The 22310-nt window shown below is 41.5% G+C and overlaps 1 protein-coding gene across 3 annotated transcripts in view; it reads left to right on the top strand.

Moving 5' to 3' along the window:
- Positions 1-22310, top strand: part of ELMO1 (engulfment and cell motility 1) — a 317430-nt gene that overhangs the window by 40144 nt on the left and 254976 nt on the right. For all 3 annotated transcript variants that reach the window (XM_069809495.1, XM_069809506.1, XM_069809487.1), the window contains exons 3-4: positions 8483-8632; positions 21140-21180. In XM_069809495.1, coding sequence (XP_069665596.1) covers positions 8555-8632; positions 21140-21180 — 119 coding nt within the window. In that variant the 5' untranslated portion in view covers positions 8483-8554. The remainder of the gene's footprint in view (positions 1-8482; positions 8633-21139; positions 21181-22310) is intronic.

Here is a 22310-nt window from a genome sequence, read left to right as displayed (position 1 = left end):
ACAGTATTTTTGGGGGATGTGACTGTGTCCATGTTTGTTTCCTTAGCATCTCTGTATTCGTGTTTCCAAAGCGCGTTTAATAATGTCCATTAAAATGTCAGATTAGTCTTAATAACTAGTATTGTTTGGAGATACAATCTTTTTAATGCAGAATAGTTCAAGCTATTCCACAAGTTTTAGTGATAGACAAGGTCTCTAATACTAACTGTGCCATGCGTTTTTTTGCCTTGGGCAGCCATCACTGTATTTCCTATTTGCAGTCTTGTCTTTTTGCTGAACGTCCTTCAGAGCTGGCACTGGGAAGTCCACAAGTGTTAAGGGCAAATTGTTCTTTGTGAATATGAGAATGTGAACTGGCAGAGAGCTAGGAGTCTCTAGGGGTGGATTCAGAGACTGTATAGTGCTGAGAAATCAGGAAAATGTGGGGTGTTTTGACTGTTAGCTGTTTTGATGCACTGATTTCAGTAAGTGCAAGACAAACAGTGCCAGTAGAAACACCTCTGTAGATGGAGCTGCATCTGCTGCGTTTCTGCTGCAAGATTACTGACAGGTGGGTTTTTTTCCTTCTCTTGCTTTATGTCATCTTTGAACAGTGGTGTTAGTCCCTGAAGCAAAAGGCTGGTGTCTTCAAAACTTTTGTGTCCTCATTAGACTCATAAATGGTATCCAGTCTTTCTTTTGCTGTTTCTTTTACTTCTGATGAGCATCAAGCTCTGTTTATTCACTGTGGAGTATCAATGTGTCTCTCTTTTCCACAGTACTTTTCTTTGCACAATGATTTCTTTAGAAAATCATTCTGTTGTTTTTTCAATCTTCGACATCCTGTCTGTGCTGTTCCTTAACTTGGTTATTTCCTTTACCATTCATGCATTTCTGTTGCCCTCTCTTCCTCCATCTGACTGCTAACTTCCTGACTGTACCATGAGTTCCTCTGTATGTGTCATAAGCATTGATAGGGTAAAAAATACTTTGTCTTTTACACTGCTGCTTCATATTGCTTCTAGCAGGAAGTTTAGGGTTTCTCCCCAGCCTTGAGCTTATCTTCTTGTATCTGTTATCTCCTTTGGGATATAGCCAGTCATCATTGTCTTGGTTCGGCCTGTGCTGAAGCGAAGCAATAGAGTGTTATCATCCTGACTCAAGACACTCTTTTGTGTGTCCTTTCTAACCCCCTGATTTATCCAAATGCCAGTAAAGTCCCAAGTACCATAGCAGATCATGCTAGTTATTCTTAGTGGAATTCTGTTCAAAATTGCTTTCCTGAGTCACAGCACTTTTGATGAGCTTTCTCTGTTTCTCTTCAGCATATTTTCAACCAGCCTCTAATAAACTTAGTCCAGTGTAACTGGAAATGGAGTCCTTTGGAGTGTGCTTAGCTTAAGCATTAAAAAGCACCCCCCCACACCATTGCATCCATTCTTTTGAGTTGTAATATTTAGTGTTGCTTTATTTTAGTTGTTATTTCACAGTACCAGTGTCCTTTTTCCTTTCTTCTCCACTCCAACTTTCTTATTGCTGAATACTTCAATTCTGTCCTTACAACCCTTTAAGAACAGCAGCACCACTGGCTGAAATTGAGTCTTCATCTTTTTCCCATTATGTCCCTCCTACCTCTCAGGTTATGTGAGACTACCCTGAGAGGTAGGAAAAGAAAATTGTATTCAGCTGGATTTTAAAGTGTATTTTTTGCTGCTTGCTTCAGTTTAGAAACATCTGGAGTACAGCCCAATGACGAGAAACAACCCCAAATGAAGCAGCAAGCCCTGATAAACTGTGAAAAGTTTAAGTGGATTGTAACATTTTATTCAGAGTAGTGTTTGATTTCGATACCTGCGTGGTCTTTAAATTCTACATGCTAGGCAGGTAATCGGCACCTTTGAAAAATCATGCTTTTTTTGTGCAGCCTTACCTCTTTGACTGCTGGGTTGTTGGTGGTGTGTTGGTGGTTTGTTTTTTTTTTTTTTGTTTTGGTGTGGGTGGTTTGTTTTGTTTTGAACTTTTTTTTTTATTTCTTTGAATAGTCTTTTGAATACTTGAGTTCGGTACTTTCCTGATCTCTTCTTTGAAGAGTTCAGATATTAACATCTTTAGTAAACAGAGTATCTTTATCTGAGTGGATGGTATATGAATATTAATTAAATTGTCACAAAGGTTCAGATACCTTGAATAATCAAACCCAAGTTTTTAGTCCTCTCTCTTCTGAATTATAGACGTGTAACTAAAAGTTCTTTAGTAGAAGTAGAGCGATCTTCCAAGAAGCGATCTTCCAAGAAGTGGGGGAGTTCAAGTTAAATAAGTACCTGAATTTTGCTGGTATGCTTCAATATGCGCTTCAGAAGCAAGAACAGACAGCCTGTTTGCTTGTATTCTGAGTACATCCAGTCTGCTGTGTTTTCTTCCACCTTTTTTTTTCAAGCACCCATTAAAGCCTATTTTTCTCTCTAGTTTTGAAGAGTACTTTTTTGAAAGTGGGCCTGTCATTGATGGTGAAACCTCAACCACAAAAAATGCTTCCTAAGGAAAGGAACAGCAAGATGAGTGTGGGAAAGGTAAAATACTTGGAATGAAATTGTGAAGAAAGGTTATGGGTATGTGAGAATGAGACAGGTGATAACCACACAGATATTCACCATCTTTCCTGGGCGGCTTCGCTAGTGGCAAAAACTGTCCTGTTCTGTACATTTTGCACCCATATTCCTAAAATCTCCTCCAATACTAGGTTTCCAGGTATTTTGGAGACGAAAAGTGGTGTATTTAAACCTGAAGAGTCCAAAGCTCATTTTATCATAATATTAAATGGTGCATTCCTGGGCTAATGATGCATCATTGATCAGCAGACTGCAGGTTCAGCATCAAAGAAATGTTCTTGTTGGGAAGCTGATGGACTGCTCTGAACCGTGGAAGTCCATTGAGTAGGGTCAGGTCTTCCTGCAGTGTTAGTGGCTGCTGTGGAGGGGGTAGCAGCCCCCCCGGGTTATCTGCTTTCTGAGATCACCCCCTCTTTTCCATCGCTTACTAGAATATAGCTCGTAGCTGCTGTAGAGCTTTATCTTCTGTTTGTGGCGAAGCATCTGTGGATTTTATTGATATGGGTCTGCTGGGCCCCTGACTCCTGTCTAGTTCAGGGGTGAATAGCACCGAACGCCTAACAAAAGGGAAAAAGGCAGCATGAAAGCCTTTTTATGTACACAAAGTGTACATCCAGCCCTGTGGCTTCTGTGCCCTGTTTTTATTTCTTGCAGAGATGGTGGAGCATGTTTACAGCTCCTTAGACTCGGCTGTGCAGTCATGCAGTTCAGCTCCAAAAATAACTCTCTTGGGGGATATTAATCCAGCGTTGGATTATCTTTCTAAAATCGTTAATCAGACTTGGTCCCCGAGGGACCTTCCAGCTGAACTTGCCACTTAGTTTCTGTTTGCTGGGGCAGCCGGAGGCGAGCGGAGGAAGCTGATGAGGTTTGACAAGAAGCGGTTACTTACGTAAGGTCCCGAGCGGAGGGACCCGTGTGCGTCTCTCCTCTGGCTGCAGGTCCCCGGGCTCAGGGCTCAGCTCCCTGCCGGCACCCGCTGTGTCCTGCCTTGTCTGGGCTGCGTTACTGCCCTCCCTTCCATTCACCTTGTTTTGCCTTGAAGAAATACCATGGGAAAACCTGCCTGCAAGGGCGGAGTTGGGGGGATCTGTGCTGGCTCTAGGGGATTCCTCTATACGCTGCCTTTTGTCCAGGGAGGAGAAACACGTGCTTTGTTTTATTAAATTCTCAAATGCACATGGCGTTCCTTTGGTTGCTTTTTAATCATTAACTTCTTTACTCGAGCTGTTCACGAAATGGCCTGGCCTGCTGTTTGAATATTACCTCTCTTCTGTAAAAGAAGAAATGAGCTGTTGTAGGCTGCTGTTTTCATATATGACTAGAACCGCGAGTCACGTAACTCCTATTAGCCTGCATTTTTTTTCTCCTGTCCGTAGAGTAAGAATAGGGTTCATTTCTTGAGAGTTGTGCTCTGATAGCTATAAGTTATTCAAAGTACTTTTGAGATCCTTGTATGGAAAGTGCCAGGGAAATTGCAAAGCAAGTTTGTTTTTTGTTGTTGTTGGTTTTTTTTTTTTTTTTTAAATGAGTTCTACTGAGAACTAATTTCATACATGAATAAAATCCCGTTTTCCACATGCAATGCCTAGGTAGAAGAGGAAAAGTCAATACGTTTTACTGACATACGTGCTCCCTCAGAACCAGGCAGGTAAATTGAGAGCTTGTGTGTCTGTGCTGATGCATTTTTGCACAAAATTTAACATACTTTGATTTCCAACTTGAGTGTTTATTACACTGGCTTAGTAGACTACTGGAAGCACTGCATAGCCTAGTTGAAATGCAGAAATACACTGTATGTGGTAATAACTCGCAGAATTTGCGCTTTAATGGGATAATCTGTCATGGTTCTGAAAAACCCTATTGATGTAAGAAAGTGTACTCAAGTGGTAGGGATGTTTTGGTTGTAGAGGTTTTTCCCTCAAATTATAAAATAGTGTGCTGCTGAGCATGAAGGTTGCTTAAACCTCCTCCAGGTTACAGCTGCGTGCATGTATAAGGGAAAATAATGGGAAGTTGCCTTCCTTTTTCTCAGACTCCTCCTCCACTTCATACACTCATGCCCGCACATGCATCCTGTTGCCTTCAGATTCTGCCTTGGAAGTAAATGTCGTAAAAATGAGTTGCAAAGTTGCTCTTACATGTCAGTGCTTCTTGGATCCCACTGGGAGGGAAAAAGGAGTTGCACTTGAGAAAACTCTGTAACTAGACATTTTAGCGACGGCTGTATCCTATTCACTGCTTGACTGCTGCTGGCATAACAAAAAGCAGTTCAGATTGGTTCTAGTTCTTTATTCACATCATGAAAATTGCTTACTAAATTGGAAGCGTTTCACACCAGGGATTGTGCCTTCCTTATTTTATTGGGCAATGTCTAACACGCTGTGTACCACTGGAATAAATAGTAGGTCATTTGTAATTGTCAGCACTGTAGATTGCAGAATTTTCTTTGCAATCGTAATTTTGTGATGACAGCTAAACATCTATTTTGGCCTAAAAAAAGAAGAAAAAACAATATTTGTTTCTGGCATTGCCACATAGGTAGAAGGAAACTAAATTATCATGCATTGGATTCATAAGATTATAAACTAGGAAAAAAAAAAGTCAGCATATTTGACTATGATGTCCACCGAAAAACAGAAAGAAATTCGTAGTGAAGATTTTATATATGCTTTTCAGCATTCAGACTACTCTGATGCCTCCGAGTTGGTCTTCTCCTGGTGGGAGAAGTAGAACTACATCCATTTGTATTAGTTCAAGGTCTGTCACTTTGCTTTGTGTTTTATGACTGTGTAAGCATACGTATATTAATAATTATAATTATGTAGGGGATCTGTGCTAGCCTGCATTAAAAACTAGTCACACTGAAATTGTCTTCTGAATGCTGTGGCAGACTTCTCTTGCACCTTGCTTTGGAATGCAAATGCTTATTTTCTATAGCTGAATTTGATTAACTTACTGTCAACTTTCCTTGACTCTTCTGTCTTAAACCATTTGCTTTCTTCCTGCGTGACTTGTTAAGACGGACCACAACTCACTAAAGCAACATGAGGGTTAATGCCCACACTTGTATGTGAGAGTGGAAGTTTTCTGCAAATGTATTGCCGCATAATGTCATTTTGCTTTCGTAGCATGGCCGGTGGTCACGAACCAACGTTTTTTCTCCGGCATTCATTGTGAGCTTTGGAGCTAGCTAACCTCCTAGGGGAAGTATTGGGCTGTGAGTTACCTTCCCTTTGCCTGAGGTGAGAGGTGACAGTGCTCCGAGCTGCTTCCCCGTCTTCTTAGTTAACAGACAGTGTGTTTGCCCATGCATTAGGTGGATTCTATAATTTTTATAGGTCTCCCTTCTCTCTCTATAGATATGTGGCCTACAGATGATTTTTTTCCTGAAAACTGTAGAAGAAACATGATGGGGGGGAAATGAAACTGTTGAAAATAAGGGCTTACTCATCTGAAGCTATCCTCAGTCAAGTTTGTCTGGCAGGAGCTGCTGCTGCTCTTTTTGTGTCACGGCCAGTAAACTCGGGCTCTGGCTGAGGCTTCCAGCATCCCTCTTGCCAGGGATGCGGTGCTGTGCCAGGGAACTCAGGGAGAAGCCTGTCAGTCAGGCACTGGGTCAGCCAGCTCTGCTTAAGCGCTGCGGGCAGTTTAATACCAAAACATCACTGGGCTGAGACTACTGAGGACTGTTCTGCTGAGGAGGTGAGTGTGGGAGCAAAAAGGTGCCAGGATCTCGGTTTCATTTGACTTGTCGAGGTGGATTAGCAGCTCATTGCTGCCAACAAGTCTTGCTTCTCCTCCCCCTCCCCACCATGTTGTGCCACCTCTGGGAAGCTGTTTGACTCTAATGTGGTAAAAACCAGATAACCAAAAATAGTTTTTTGCTGGTTAGTTGAGTCAGTGCGCTGCGCAGCAAGGGGAACGCTCATGGGAGGTATAAGTGGCGGGAGCAGGAGGTGTCGGGGGAGAAGTGGGGGGGACTTTGCATCTGCTTAGGCTCTGAGGGGGAAAAGACAGCCAAAAGTGAATGTCTGACACTTCTTAACAACCAGTAAGCCAGTTGCATGCTTTAATTGTGTTTATTCCCGGTCCCTGTAACATCTACCAAATGTAGACAATATCACTGTGTTTCTTAATCATGTTGTTTAGTCTTTCAAGGGGCTTCCTGCAATACAGTCTTATTTATAGACTGTCCATTGTCTTATTTACTGCCTTGTGCTTTGCTTTGTGGAGATGTGCGAGCCTGCTGGCATCAGAACTACCATGGTTGGAAATAAATTGCTGGAGTGTTACAATTCATAAACTGCTTTTATGGTATGTCTTGAGAACCCTATGTAGAATGTAGCAGGGCTTGCAAACATGGAGAACTGAACATTTTCAGAGTAGACCAGAGGACACACAAGGAAAAAGGAAGGGTAGAGCCATATATATGAAGGCTGGACGACCTCTCACTTGTAAGTAGTATGAGGCGAAGGTACAAAATTTCTTGATAAAGGGATGGCTTCATGATTTTGTTTGGGCTCATCTGAGTTCATGCTTCTGCTGCAATTGGAGAAGGGTTGCTAGACTGCGTTAGTTGCAGCAGCAACTGACGGTGGTCAGAGTCTTTTTTTCCTGTACCTGTTTGTGGCTTTTGGATGTTTGGTATATTCTGTCAGCTCATCTCTTGCCTTAGCTCTTTCAAGGGGTATGTGTGCAAGCATGTGTCCATGCTTTCACCACTTCCTTCTCTTTTCTGCTAAGAAGAAGTGGGACTGCACCTCTGGGGATTTCTACAGCTTCTCTCATTTTGTCATACATGATGGCATTTTGCCGGGTCTCGGCAGAGCGCTCAAGAAACGCCACCGTCGGCATGGAGGATTTGGCAAAGCAAGCAGGAACCTGGCAGCCTGCAGGAGGGTGCATGGGTTGCCGGTCTGAGAATTGCAAAGCTGTGCTACTTCAGTGGCAGTCCTGCTACTGCTGAGCAGGGAGAGGGGTACAGAAGGTTTGTTTGCAAGCTCCAAAAGGCACTACACCCGTTTGAAAAATGCTTGTTGTTTATTGCGAGGTTACAAACTTTGAGCCAAAAGAGACAGAACTTACATTCTGCAAAACCTGAGGACTTGGTTCTTCCCCTTTCCTTCCCCAAAATTCACAGCCTGCGCTGTTTGACATGAGATCCTATTGATATTCATATTTTTGCAGAACTATGACGTTTTATGTAGCTGATCATTTTACTGTTAATGTATACTGTATCCTTGAGTGTTCACGTGTCTGACGTTTACCATAAAGAAGTATTTCTATATGGGTATCTGGATCCGTTAGGTGAGGGTATGTGTTTGTGTGTATGTATGTATATGTGGAAACTGCTGTGTGTTCTGCCTTCTTCCTGACATCCTGGTTGCTATAGTGCAGTGATCTATTTGTGAACACCCAGAAGATCATTGCTATAGTTAAAAGAATCGGTGTTTCCTGGCCATAACTTCCTGGGCAATCTCTTCTCCTGGTGTGCCAGCTTTAACCAATTCGGTCACGTTCCCTGGGACTCCATGAGTGACACTGTAACAGGAGCTTCCTCTAGTTTGTCGCTTTTCCCTACTGGCATATTTAATAATATTTAAAAATAGTTTTTCTATTTAAATCTAATGCATGCTATTATTCACCGTATATTTCAGTGCTTCAGCCATCTTTCTAACAGACTGTCGAGCTATGCAGCGTGTTGTGTCCTGTGTCTGCTTCTGTAATATGTGCCATTCTTCTGCCCTTGCACATACATACACACATACGTTTTCATCCACCTGCCCAGCCAGGCAAAATGTAGGAGACGAAGCAGCAGCACTGGAGTTCTGTCTGAACTGCTGTATTATTATTTTTATTCTTTTTTTTTTTTTTTCCCCTTCTCCCTGCAGGTGTGAATGAGAGAGACTCTCTGCAGTGTTTAGTGTCCAGTTGTACTGGCTCTGAAGAACAGCAGCATCGCAATGCCCCCTCCTGCTGATATAGTGAAGGTGGCGATTGAATGGCCAGGTGCCTTCCCCAAGTTAATGGAAATAGATCAAGTAAGTGCCTGTGTATGTGTGCTCGGCCAATGCTTGTGCGTAAATAAGTTCTTCTCTGCGTGTGTGTGTCTCTGCATTTATGTTTACTCTGGGGCACACATATGTTTCTGTGAGTGCGTTTGTGGTAAAAGGTGTTTTTTATAATGGGCGTAACCCTCTTCCTCTCTTACTGCTTAATGTTTTTGATGTGTTTAGCTGTTTTTTCTGATTTGCTTTTTCTTTTTAAACAGCTGCTTAAATAAGGTGTTTACTGCTTGTGTGACCCCCTTAACACTTTCGTGCCTTAGTTTGTTCAACTGTGAAATTGTGGTAATGTTGTTACCTCTGGGTGGAAAGTCTTCGAATTTTTAGTCAGTGCTTTTCATTTGGAGTAGGATCATACCGAATGGCTGCAGCAAGTGCAGATTTTGGAACTTAAGTAGTGGTGCACTGTGAGCAGAAGGATCTTTGCTGTTCCTTACAGGAATCTCGGGGGTTGTCCTGTTTAGCTGGTTATTTCTAATGCAATAGCCTCATGGACTGATTGGAGGCAGTGTGCAGAAGCTAACAAATTCAAAATTATGAATTAAAGGTTCTTTGTAGGAAATTTGGGCGGGGGAGCAGTTGGGGGGGAAACAAACCAAATCAAGTTATACAAGTGCCATGCTTTATGTTCTGGATTTCTCTGAGATTGTTTTTGTGGCACATGTATTAAAATTAAAAGCAACCTCTTAACAGCTTACCCGTAACGTTTTGAAATCATACAGCATGTTACCTGTTTAGAATAATTATTATTTCTGTAAACAGTATTCAGAGTGAAGGAAAGCATTTCATAATGTGCTTTAGACCCTAGTGTATCTGGGGACCAAGTACATTATAAAGTTCTATTGGAGAGGAGAAAATTTCAATTCATGCAGAAAATGTTTTACTGAAATGGGATCCTAATTTCTTCATGCAGTGCAATCAGTTTCACTTCTAGTTAACCATTTTGTGGCACATGCTTGGGAAATTCCTGTGTGAACTTTGTGGAAACATGGTACTAGAGGGTGGCTGAAATAGCAGCAGTATGATTTTTAGGCACTCTGGAAGCCTCTTTAGAGGTAAGGGGAGTTCCCAAGCAGTTAGCACTTTGTAGTTTGATTTCCAGACCTGTCAAGCTTCTCCATTTTCATTTGCTGAAATTTTTTAGTAAGCATATATCTACAGATACAAATCTCTTGCCTTCTGGAGTGAAGAATGTTTTACTTTTTTCTTCTTATATAACAAATGGTAGACACTGTGCACACTGCGTTCAGGGAAGGATGCATGTTAGTCATGATGAACAACAGCTTATTGCTACCAAGTACAGTGGGGACAAAAATGAACAAATACTATGCAGTCTCCTTCCAAGCAGCAGTAAAATAATACCAAAATGATTGTTTTTAATTTACAAAATGGCTTAAAGTAACTCTCCAAAAAACCTCATACCTTATCTCATCATATATCAGCTTACTGTCCTGGAACCTTGTTTTTTCCTTTATTACATAAGATTTAAAGGGGACAAGAAAGATCAATGCTAAGTTATGTTGGGTAGAACTCTTCCAACCCAGCCTGCCAAGTTGTCTGCAAGCTTCCTTGTGCCGCTTTATGGGGAGGAGCAGGGAGAAGAGGGAAAATAAGGTTGAAAGGGAGAAGGCTAACAGCAGCCTGCTCCTGATGCAGGGAAAAATGGGGGAATGAAGTTTGAGGGTCTCATTCCTCATCTTTCTGACATGGAAAATACAGGTGTGGTGACAAGAAGTGAAGATGGGAAAGAAACATCCTTTCTTAATACCCATACACACAAACCTGCAGATTTGCCTTTTTCAGCTATGGGAGCTATGTGGGAATGAGCCCTGAAAACATACAGGGTGATACATGCTTCTAAACACACAGCTCTGCCTTTGGTTCACTTAATGCTAACTTTTCCCCAATCTGTTTCCTTTAAAACATCTATTTAGTTGAAGAGCTGTAGCGGAGGAGATGATTCATACCTCAGATGGCTAGCTGTCAGAGATGATAAAGGGAAGGAGGGAAAAGGAAGGCAGAAAAGAGAAATGACTTTCCCATTGACCAGACATTGCAGCCAGTGCATGTCTCCCAGGTGGGATCTGCTCATTCAAGCAGCATTTGACATATATTCAGAAAATCCTAAAAACTTTGCATTACCAGTTTCCTCCCTCTCTGATCCCTTACTAGCAAGAAAAACAGTATTTAAAAGAACAGCACTGTATTATTACTTTAAAAAGAACAACAAAAAAAACTCACTGTAGCATGACGCAGGCTCTTTATCTTTCAGGGTACTGAGGCTATTCCAAATATTGAAGTACAAATACCATATAAGAGATCACAGGAAAATCTGTGTTTTTGTTTTTTTTTTAAGGTTGCTTGCTGTATACACATGGTGGCATTTATTTATATTCAGTTGCACAGTATCCCAATTCACCTGCTGTGTATATGCATATTTTGCTTAACAATGAAGAGAATAAAATATTTTCAAAGTGAGGAAATGTCATTGTGAAACTACAGTGATTAGCAGTGGTGTACTAGAAAGTGTTGGGCCTGAAAAGAGCTCGAGTATTTTTTCCACCAAATGTTATTAAACTTTACATTAAAAACCTCCCCTTCAGGTGCATGACTTCTGACAACCTTGACTTCACGAGGTGCAGAACTTTTCCTAGTTGATGCTTCCCACTGTGTTTTCTGTAGGTTTGTCAACCTGGGTTCATCAATGACAGTTTTAACTTTAATCATACAAAATTAGTTTCACTGAGTTAGAGAGACTCTTTGCTGCACAGTTAATATATAATTAAGTGTTTTTCGGAACCAGCCTCTGTGCCTAACCTTTCTTCTCATTCATTGAAATGTACTATTTGATGTCAGGGTTTTACAACTGCTTTTTTCCTGGAAATTTGCTTTAAACAAGGAGGGCAAAACCGCGTATTATTTACTTACCTATAAGTACTTTTTATTATTACTTACTTATTATTTACTTACTTTACCTCTCTCTTACCAGGTGGGGACTAGTTAAGTTGCAGTAAACCTAGCAACTGGCTGTTGCCTGTATGTATTAAACCTGATTTTAAAGCATGTGCAAGCTAATGTACTTTTCTGCTTTCTCCGTGAGAGATGGACTTGACTGAATTCAGTTACTCTCTTCCTGAATACTTGTTTTTTTTCATTTGGGTTTCCCCCCATTTCTATCACTTTCCTCAATTGTAAATTTGAAAAATAACATCTGGACTCTTCCCCCCTGCGTAAATCCCTACTGGCAATATTAGTACTTGTATTGGGTTTGCATGGCAAGGTTTTGGTAGCAGGGGGGCTACAGGGCTGGCTTCTGTGAGAAGCTGCTAGAAGCTTCCCCCATGTCCGACAGAGCCAATGCCAGCCGGCTCCAAAGGCGGACCCGCTGTTGGCCAAGGCCGAGCCCATCAGCGACAGTGGTAGTGCCTCTGGGATAACAGATTTAAGAAGGGGAAAAGAGTTGCTGTGCAACAGAAACTGCACCCAGAGAGAGGAGTGAGAACATGTGAGAGAAACAACCCTGCAGACACCCAGGTCAGTGAAGAAGGAGGGGGAGGAGGTGCTCCAGGCGCCGGAGCAGAGATTCCCCTGCAGCCCGTGGGGAAGACCATGGTGAGGCAGGCTGTTCCCCTGCAGCCCATGGAGGTCCACGGTGGAGCAGATATCCACCTGCAGTGCATGGAGGACCCCACGCCGGAGCAGGGGGCTGCCTGAAGGAGGGTGTGACCCCGTGGGAACCCCGCGCTGGAGCAGGCTCCTGGCAGGACTTGTGGACCCATGGAGAGAGGAGTCTATGCTGGAGCAGGTTTTCTGGCAGGACTTGTGACCCCGTGGGGGACCCACGCTGGAGCAGCCTGGGAATGACTGCAGCCTGTGGGAAGGACTCGCATTGGAGAAGTTCATGGAGGACTGTCTCCTGTTGGAGGGACCCCATGCTGGAGCAGGGGACGAGTGAGGAATGCTCCCCCTGAGGAGGAAGGAGAGGCAGAGACAAGGTGTGATGAACTGACCTCAACCCCCATTCCCCGTCCCCCTGTGCTGCTGGAGGGGGAGGAGGTAGAGAATTTGGGAGTGAAGTTGTGCTCGGGAAGAAGGGAGGAGTGGGAGGAAGGTGTTTTTAAGATCTGGTTTTATTTCTCATTACCCTTCTCTGATTTGATTGGTAATAAATTAAACTAATTTCCCCAAGTTGAATCTGGTTTGCCTGTTACGGTAATTGGTGAGTGATCTCCCTGTCCTCATCTCGACCCATGACCCTTTCATTAAATTTTCTCTCCCCTGTTCAGTTGAGGAGGGGGAGTGATAGAATGGCTTTGGTGGGCACTTGATGTCCAACTAGGGTCAACCCACCACAGTACTCTGGTCAAAATTAATTTTTAATGAAAAGATTTTATTACGACTTTTAAGACCTAGATATAGGAATGATCTTCTACTTTTAAGTCTTCCTGTCATGTAGGAGGAGGAATGGAAATGGGTTGGTGTCTGAATTTGCATTGGGATCTTTTTGTGACTTTTTAGGGGTGCAGTCTGGGGAAGAAATGAATGGTAGACGCTGACTGTCTGTTACCTCCTTCTCCCAATCTTCTGGCTGATTATTGTGGAAGATGTTAAGGGTAGGGCCACACGGCCTCTGTACAGGTGAACCAGGATGCTGGCTACTGTATCCTGTCTTGTCTTTATTTGTCCCAGAAATAGCCATTTTCTAAGAGGATGTTATTTCTTTTGTTCAGATAGAAATTTGCATGCTTTAATTTGTGCCCATTACGTATAACTCATTCCCAACTGTTGGGTTTTTGTTACAGCACAAATTATTTTAGGTAAGCCAGTGCTGGTTTTAGGTTACCTGGGTACTTTGTTCTGTGGATTTACAGCTTCACTCTTCCTGCTGCAGGGGAAGCAGCTTCCAGGAAAGGCACAAGGTGGATATTTGGGGACAGTAACTATTTTAGCTTACCCCATTCAAATCCACTCTTGTGTGTTAACACAAATTTTACTAAAACCAGATTTCTCTAAACTCGGGGATGAACTTACCATTGGAGGTAAACACTGTTCCTACAGAAGGGAACAGTTTGTAATAAAACATGGCCATACAGTCTCTTCCTCCAGGTTTACTTTTATCTATGAGATCATGAAATATAGATTAAATTAGCAGATGTGAATCTTTACATTAGCCAAAAAAAAGGGGGAGGAGGGGGGAAGCTGTGTTTTCAAAGTACAAATGTGGTACAGTGGGCAAAATTTACAGGAGCACTGTCAAATGACAATTTCATGTTAATACAGTGCAGCACATAGGAGGAACCATGGACTGCTTTACATGAATGCTTTCTCTAAGGTTTACATTTAGTCAGTAAGTTTATCTTTTAAGAGTGTCTTTCAAGTTGTCTCTTCTGCCAGTATATGCTATAAATGTAATTTTAATTTTTTTTCTTCAGAGAAGTAATTGTACTTCACTGCATATTAAAAGGAAATAAGATATTTTTTTTTTTAAGGGGAACTTTGAAATCGTTTTGGGTTTCAGACCTAAATCTGGACCCTTGGGGATTGTTAGTTGATTTAGTGCAGTGTTTCTCAAACTGTGGGGAGAAATGTAGTTCAAAAGGGATTGTGAAATGCTTAATTAGAGAAAAGAGAGCGGCACATCGCTTCTGCCATGTGTGTGGACTAAGAATAGCTGTAGTTTGTGCAAGTGCTGTCACTAGTAATAGCAGTATAGTGATACAAACCTAGCATCAGAAGTCTAAATGTATGCAATATTAGTGAGCACCAGCATTGTTCAAGTGGTGAAGAAGAGAGGGATGTTAATGTCTCTGCACCAGAGCCTGTTCCGTGTCGCTCCCTGCTCTTAGTTCTGGCTCCAGACTCCCACTACCTCAAAATCAAGGGGTGTAGTGCTGAGGGAATGAAGGGAGAGGCTCTTACCTCCTTCCCACAAACCTGCAAAATTATATGAACCCTTATCCAAAAAGTGTAATAGTATTGCAGTAGCTGGAGGTACTCATGCTTTTTGGTATTAATATTGTGAAGATTTCCAGTGTCATTGCACATTGTGAGTTTAAAGTAGTTAAGGGAAATGTCAGTGCCTTTAACAGCTGACAAGATCTCAGTTTCTTGAAGATAGAGGACTAGGAAGCAGGTCGGGGTGGGAGGGGGAGAAATAATATTACACTGGCTTATAAAAATGTTTCCTGCCTGCTTTCTGTCAGGTTGGAGAAGGGAGTTAGTGCTTGAGGCTGGCTACTGCAGCTCTATCTCAGCCATTCTGAAAGAGGACCTTGGTTGCTGCTAATTAGAAACTTACCCAAAAGTAGATGAGCTGAAAGGTGGCTGCCTTTTCAAAAAGATTGAAAAACATTTGGCTAGCTTAAGCCAGTTTACTAAAGGTAGGGCTTGCTTAAAATCAACTTTAGGTGTTAAACAGATGCTAGCAATAATTTAATGAGTTTTATTGCTCCTTGTTGTACCTGTCAGTATTTCAGCTTCACAAAATCAAAGATGAAACTGTTTATAAAGCAGATACTAATGAGCATATAGACATAGTGAAAATATTTAACATTTTTATAATCCTTTCAGTTTTGTTACCATCAGGGTTTATTAGTAGAACTGGTAAGGAAATCATATCCACTAACTTAATGTGCCATTTTCTTTGTTGGACTAATGAAAGGTCTCAATTTAAAAAAAAAAAAAAAGCTGTTCAGCAACAAGAATAACCTTGGAAACAATAATGCAGATGTTTTAATGCATTGAATATAATTCAGTGCACTAACACACACATATACATAGGCAGTGCTTTGTTAACGTAATTCACAATGATTGGTTCATTACAATGGGTGTCGAAAAATAGGATACCTTTTCTTACAGGGCTGTGGGGTTGGAGCACTCATCATTAGAGCTCCAGTTCTTCGCTGTGGTGGCAGCCAGCCATCCTGGATGAAAGGGCTCTGGGGTGCGAACGTTTCCTGGGTTGTGTTTTGTTGTGTTGTGTTGCTGCGCTGACAGAACTATGTGGTGTTGACCTGGCCTTGGCGGGTTTTTATGGTCTCTGTTACTGCAGTGTTGGGGTGTCCCTGTTTTTCAGGTATTCATTTCCTCTCGTGCTCCCCTGAGTTAGGGAAATCCTCTTCTCCATCTTTTACGGATGCTCGATGTCTAATTAACAAGTCTGGTCTCACTAATACTCCATTGTAGTCAATGGAGAGAGTTGATTTCCAAAGTGATTCAGAGCAGGTTGAGGAGGCTGAAGCCCAAAGCTCTCCAGTACCTCCCCCTTACAGAAGATGTCGCCTCTTACATCATGAGAAACCAGTGGCAAAGTAGTGAGTCAAGGACCCAGGTGTCCTGGCATCTGGTGTTTGCTACTGAACAGTCCTGCTTCTGTTTCTGTAGCCCCTGGTGTATGACAGTAACAGATGAAGCCTCCACTGACTGTGACAAGAGGGGTTTTTCTGTTTTTAATAGCTACAAAAATTACTTTTGCACTAAAAGATTTGTTAGTAGAATGGTAGCATTAATTATAGACAGAATGGTGCATTTACTGGCTTGAAATTCTGTTTTTTTGACAGGTGCACAGATCAGCAACAGAACTTTTTTTTTTTTTTTTTTTTAATGCTGAGTGTTTTCCACTAACAGGTGTGCTGTGTCTGCTGTTTTTCTGTGGTAGGCTTAATGACAGCAAGGGGTAAGGGTTTTCTTGTTACTTCTGTGATTAAAAGGTGTCAGCCAGGGAAAGTGATATCTCAATCATTGTCAACCCCCTACCCCCGCCCCCGGCAAAAAAAAAAAAAACAAACAAAAAAACCCCACCAACCAACCAACCCCCAAAAAACAGTAAAAGAAAAAGCAGTGAATCTCTGCTCGTCATTTGAAAAGGAAAGATATTCGACCTTGGCCTAAAAGAAACCTATCTACAATTCTCTGGTATAACACTATCAAAGTATATCTGAACTGCATGTATAACACAGGTTTCTACCCAGATTTAGGCTTCTGTCCTCTTTACAGTTCACATGTGTATGCATGCACTCTATTTGATTTAGAAGTGCTTTAAGCCCAGATTAGTTTACTGGTGGCTTGAACTGGACCTAGGGCTTGGTCAGCACTATTGTATTGAATGTTCTTTGCTTTCATTTGCTCATCCCACTATTTCCCTGGAACAAAACAGTGGCCTGGACTCACCCAGCCTCGATTCCTGCATGCTTGTGCTTAGTGCTTCCTGGTGGCTGGTTACCTCTATGGGGAACCCAAGGTGTAGGCATGAAAGGATGAAACTGGTGAGGAAATGGAGTGGGAAATCTAAGTCTGTGTTCTGCAAGTTACTTTAGAAGTGGTACAAAATTTTGCACAAGTAGCAAGGGCAGGTATTCAAGACTAAGTTAGGGATCTGTGTGCATCTTGGCACACAAAACCTGGAGACGTGACCTGAGGTGTATGCAGGTGAGCACAGAAGTGGTGACTAGGTATTACTGCATGGTGGATGTCATTAGGGCTACACTTAGACAGCATCTCAGACACCTGTACTAACCAGTCAATGCAGATAAAGCTTTACGGGGTGTGTAAATTCACGTCACCTCTAGTGCTGCCTATGCTTGGTGTCAATGGCAGGATTCTCCCCATGTGTGCAGATCAGCAAGTCGCAAAGCCATAATGCCCCATTATTGTCTCCTGCTGGATTTCAGTTATCAATTTAATACCTACCCTAGCAAAATACTTTTATGCTAACTGTTGTGTTCAGCATGGATGGCTGTGATATGTTAGCTGAAGGGGTTATCTCCTGTAGGGAGCATAAGATTTACTTTGATCTGTGTTATTTCATGCATTAAAGCTACAGCTTGATCTTCTTAGAGCTTTAAATGAGCATCTCAGCATGTGTAAAAGCACACTTAATTTTTCCTAGTGTAGGGGAGGACATAGAGGCAAAAAACCAAAACTAAAATGCACTAGCACAAAATACTCATTTCAATGAAGGAAAAACTTTGAAATATTTATGGACTGTCTGATTATAAGGAATTCTTTGAAGTACATTGACTAATAAGGTGAATTTGACTTTTCAGAACTGTAAATGCAGCAATGATGTAAATTTTCATAAACACAATTTTATGAAGATTAAAATAACAAAAATATTGAGTCCATTCTCTTTGACATCAGGTAAATATTTACAGCCAGGCAAAAAAAAAAAGTGTCTTTGAGTGGCCTGCCGAGTGGACTTACTCTGCAGAGAATGGAAATAGGCTTTTACCTCATCTTTCATGGTTCAAAAAGAAAATACAATAGCTCACTCTTGTTTGTCTGCTAGTACTGCCACATTCCTGTACATACAGTAAACAGTCGTGTGCTGTCACTGTCACCTAAGCATAGATATGTCTCTTGCAGCCTTCAGTAGCAGGACTGTGAAGGCATTCTGGACATGGCTGTGAGCTGACTGGGAAGGGGCCGTGGGAGCTGGTCACTTGCCCTCCTGTCACTCCCAGAGCAAAAAAGGGTTGGGTTTTTTTTGGCGTGGAGGCCTGGTCATGTGCAGGCAGGGTGGCAGGAGTGCTGCCGCTGCCCGCTCAGCGTGCTGTCTGCCAGAACCTTCCTGCAGCCCGTGCTTACCAAACCCCACCTGAGCGATGGCAGAGAGTTATGGCAGCCCTCGCCTGCTTTCCACAACATCCCGCTTACCGCTGTGAATGCCTGTGCTCGTGACAATTTATCTGCTTGGTAGGGAAGGGGAAAGAATTTTGTCTGGAGACTTACATGGAGGGGGAGTGCAGCCCAAGGGATGATTAGGAGCAGCAGCTTATTAGGATTACAGTGGTATTTATTTTACATTTATTAATTTGTAAAGTGCTATCAAATTACTAATCGCAAACTTTGTATCCCAGAAGAGTTCCACTTTTTTTCCATCCTGTTGCTGATAAGTGAGTTGTACTTAGTTACTTCAGTGCTGTAGCAATAGTGCCACAGGAGGACAAAGCAGTACTGTGAAAGGCTGGCTGTATTAATAACTTTTATTACTGAAGATCTATTTTGTTTTTCTTTTTTAACCATCCCTTACAGGTTCTACTTGATTTGTTGGTTGGTGTTTGTTTGGTTTTTTTGTCTAAGTTTTTAATTTCAAATAATGTCATACAATAATGCAAAGTTGGTATAGAATTGAAAAAGGGGGAAGGAGATTAGTAGGATAGAGAAAGGACACAAAAGCTGCTGGTATAGAAGACTTGGAAGTACCAAAATAATGATTTGGAAAGTAATTGTATCCAACCTTCCTAGCCTTTATATTATTGCCAGTTTGGGTTGTTAAAGTGTCTTTTCGTCATAGTTTTCTATGGGAAACTATAGTTCCTAAGAGAATAATGGGGAGGGGAGGCAGTTACTCTTTTTGTCCTCTGTTGTATTAAATCTGTTAGCTGATACCAATTTATTTAGTAAAAGGAATTAAAATCCCAGATGCAAATTTTATCAAAATAGGCAAATAGTAGAGTGGGACCCACAGTAGCATCCTGAGGAGGGAAGGGGAAGCAGTGTACAGAGCTGCATGCTCCGCTTAGCAGCAGCTGACCTGCAGGCTGCCACGTTTGTGCTCCGGGCAAACCTGTGCTGCTTCCTCTTCCCTCTATCGCTCCTGAAAAAATGGGATTTTATTTTTTGGGGGAGGGATAGAGGGCAGAGAGCAGTTGGAAACAGGGATTGCTTTCACAGGGTTGCAGAACCTACAAACCTCTCGGGGAGGAGGTCAGCAGATGAAAGCAGCTGCACAAAAGTGACACAGTAATCCAGACTCAGGAACTGATCGGGCTGAAAAATTGTGGGGAAGAAACCACTCTTCTTCTCTCTCTTTTTTTTTTTTTTTTTTTTTTTTTTTTTTTTTTTTTCCCCTCTCTCATGTGATCTGCCTGATCTGCTTCACAGCCTGGCTATGGCTATGCAAACACCTGAGCCAGCACAACAGAGAGAAGCTGCTGTGGAGAAAGGACATGTTGGCTGCTGCAGCAGGGAGCAGTTTCACACTTCTTGCCTTTTCTCCCATGTGCCAGTATTTTCTAGTCATTTAGGCACATAGTGAGTCAGATGAGGTGGTCTAAATAAAAACTATTGCTTTCCTTTTTACTGGACCAGTTCTTAGTTTGATCAAGTTTCCTAGTGTGGCTTATCTGGGTGGTCATGTGAAAATAGTAATGGACAGTGAAAGAGGAAGGATGGAAACCAAGGACTGAGACGGTGTGGCAAGGGGGGACAGGTTTCTTTCAGCAGATGCTTTCATTCATGTTTGATTAAAATGGGCTTGTGTTATGTTTTTGCCTGTTTATAAACTGGCTTAGTTGACTTGACTGTTGAAATAACAAATCCTTCTTCCCTGATCCTGACCTGACCAGGGAGTCCCGTCTCTGGCTTTCTGTCTATGCAGTGATGCGGTTCAGAAAACAAATCCCAGGGAAAAATAATTCTCCCTCCACATAACGCACCCTGCTACTGAGTTAATTTTTAGCCTAATCAGTTTTCTGTAAATGTTAATGGGAAACAGCTTGTTTTGACAGTAGTGTTGGTTTGTGGGTGGTTTTATGGTGGGTTTTGTGTATTTTGTTAGTTTTGTTTGCTTTTTAAGAATTCAGTGAACTGTGTTTATTGGAAGTAAGCAGAGAGGGGGTTTTGAGGAATTTTCACGAAGCAACAGATGTGTGTGACATTGCATGGTCACCCAGTATTGGAGAAAAAAGGCTCAGTAGTCACCCAACTGGTGAAATTTGATCTGTTTCTTTTTGCTGTGCAACTTCATCTATGTTTTGGGATATAAAAATGCATTTTCTTTTAGCCAGTAGTCTTGTAAAAACACTTGCATGTGCACCCTGTGTTTATAACAAAGTTCTGAGTGTTGCAACATCACCAAACTAGAATGTCCCTTCTATTTTGGGACCCAAAGCAACAGAGCTGTTTTCAGTCAGTCCAAATGCTCATGCTTGCAGATGTAGAGAATAAAGCAGAACTGATACATCTGGGATCTTAACACCTCCCAGCTGATGTTTCATCAGAGGGGAACCTGCATATGTGTACTTAAGAGAGAGGATTACTGTCATCATATGACCATATCTGAAAGGGACAAAAGAAGGTTTAAAAATATTGAATGTCTTCTTGCTTCAGTTGTCATTCCTGGAAAATGCTCATGTTGATATCTAAATCTTCTGTTTCTGTTGGGTAATGAGATGCAGTGTACACAAAAGACCCTTTGATTTCTGAGTTGAGAAGCTGAGCTGATGCCATATGGGCTAATGTTGACAAAAAGGGCTGATAATGTCATCATGTGTATGTGTAGAGTTGCTGTCTTTATAGATCATCAGACCAAAATAGCAGAAAATTTTGGGGTCCTATCAAGCTTGATATTAAACAAAAAATGAAATACTAATAACTTGTTTTATTCTTTGCAGTCAGTGGTTCTGGAATCATATTTTAAGAGCTCAGAGCTGTTCCAATTTGGTAATCTTTTTTTTTTTCCTTTCTTTTTTCCTTAACCAGAAAAAGCCGCTGTCCTCAATAATAAAAGAAGTCTGCGATGGGTAAGTTCTACCATATAGTACATACTAGATACTATACTTTTTGAGTTATTAAACCAATCAGGAGATAGTTTGTTGGGTTTTTTTCTGAAGAAAATCTAGATATCCTGTATAACTAGTCATTAGTTTCTTAAATCTTGTAGTTGTTTTATCTTCAGATTTTGAATTTGCAGTGTATTTTGGATCAATACTTGCAAGATGAGGTTCCTAACAGAGCAGCCTCCATCATGAGGGTGACTCTCATTTAGACCATTTGTTGTCTTTCTGCACAGAGATGCATTTTACCCACTCACTTTATGCTTGCGGTCTCTGCAGTTCACGGGTTAAGGAACTAAAACAGTGTCTGTGGCTTTGATTTTTGAGCACTGAGTCTAGTGGCTACTGTAAGCTGGTCCAGTTGATGTGACTGCTCACGTGAAACTGAAATATTAATTGCAAGTCCTGCAATACGAACTAATAATTGGCTAAGAGAAATCTCTTGCTTTAGTTTTAATACATTAATATTTGGGGACAAAAATGCTGTTTTAAGCAAGTGCTGCCACATAGGAGAAACTAGTTTATGTTCATCAAGTTGCTGCTGAGTTACAAAGGTGGTGTTTTATGCATAATGTAATATATCAACTTAATACTACATGCGTTGGGTGTTGTATAAGCTAGCATAAAATCCTGGTACTGTACCTTTTTTTTTGGTCTGTTTTAGTGATTTAGTGATCTTGCTTACTGCAAGCAAAAATTATGCTTCCTAGTTTTTTATAGATCTGGAATGAATATCAGATCATTATCGACTTATTTTTGGAGCACTGAAGTGTCACTGTAGCGACAAAGTAGTTTTTCTTCTTTCTATCCCCCCACGCCCCTTCTTTTTATCTTTGTCTTGGAAGGAAGGTAGTTGTTATGTAATTTCTTTCTCAACCATGGTCAAGTTTAGGGCTTTGTTTCAGATATGCAAAAGGAAAATCTCATATATAGGATGTATCTGTACTCAAGTTTTCTGTTTGTAAGCATGCTTTTATCTTAAACTTTGGAACTCATCATTGAAAGTTATAGAAAAGTATGAAAAATACATGGGAATGACAGGCACTTGTTTGATCATTGTAAAATCATGTAAAGGGTACTTTTTGAGTTTTTAAGAT

The sequence above is a fragment of the Haliaeetus albicilla genome, chromosome 2, assembly GCF_947461875.1.
Source record: "Haliaeetus albicilla chromosome 2, bHalAlb1.1, whole genome shotgun sequence".
In the NCBI taxonomy this organism is placed as follows: Eukaryota; Metazoa; Chordata; class Aves; order Accipitriformes; family Accipitridae; genus Haliaeetus; species Haliaeetus albicilla.
The sequence above is the reverse complement of the archived record's forward strand: the minus strand, read 5'-3'. Positions and strand labels throughout refer to the sequence as shown.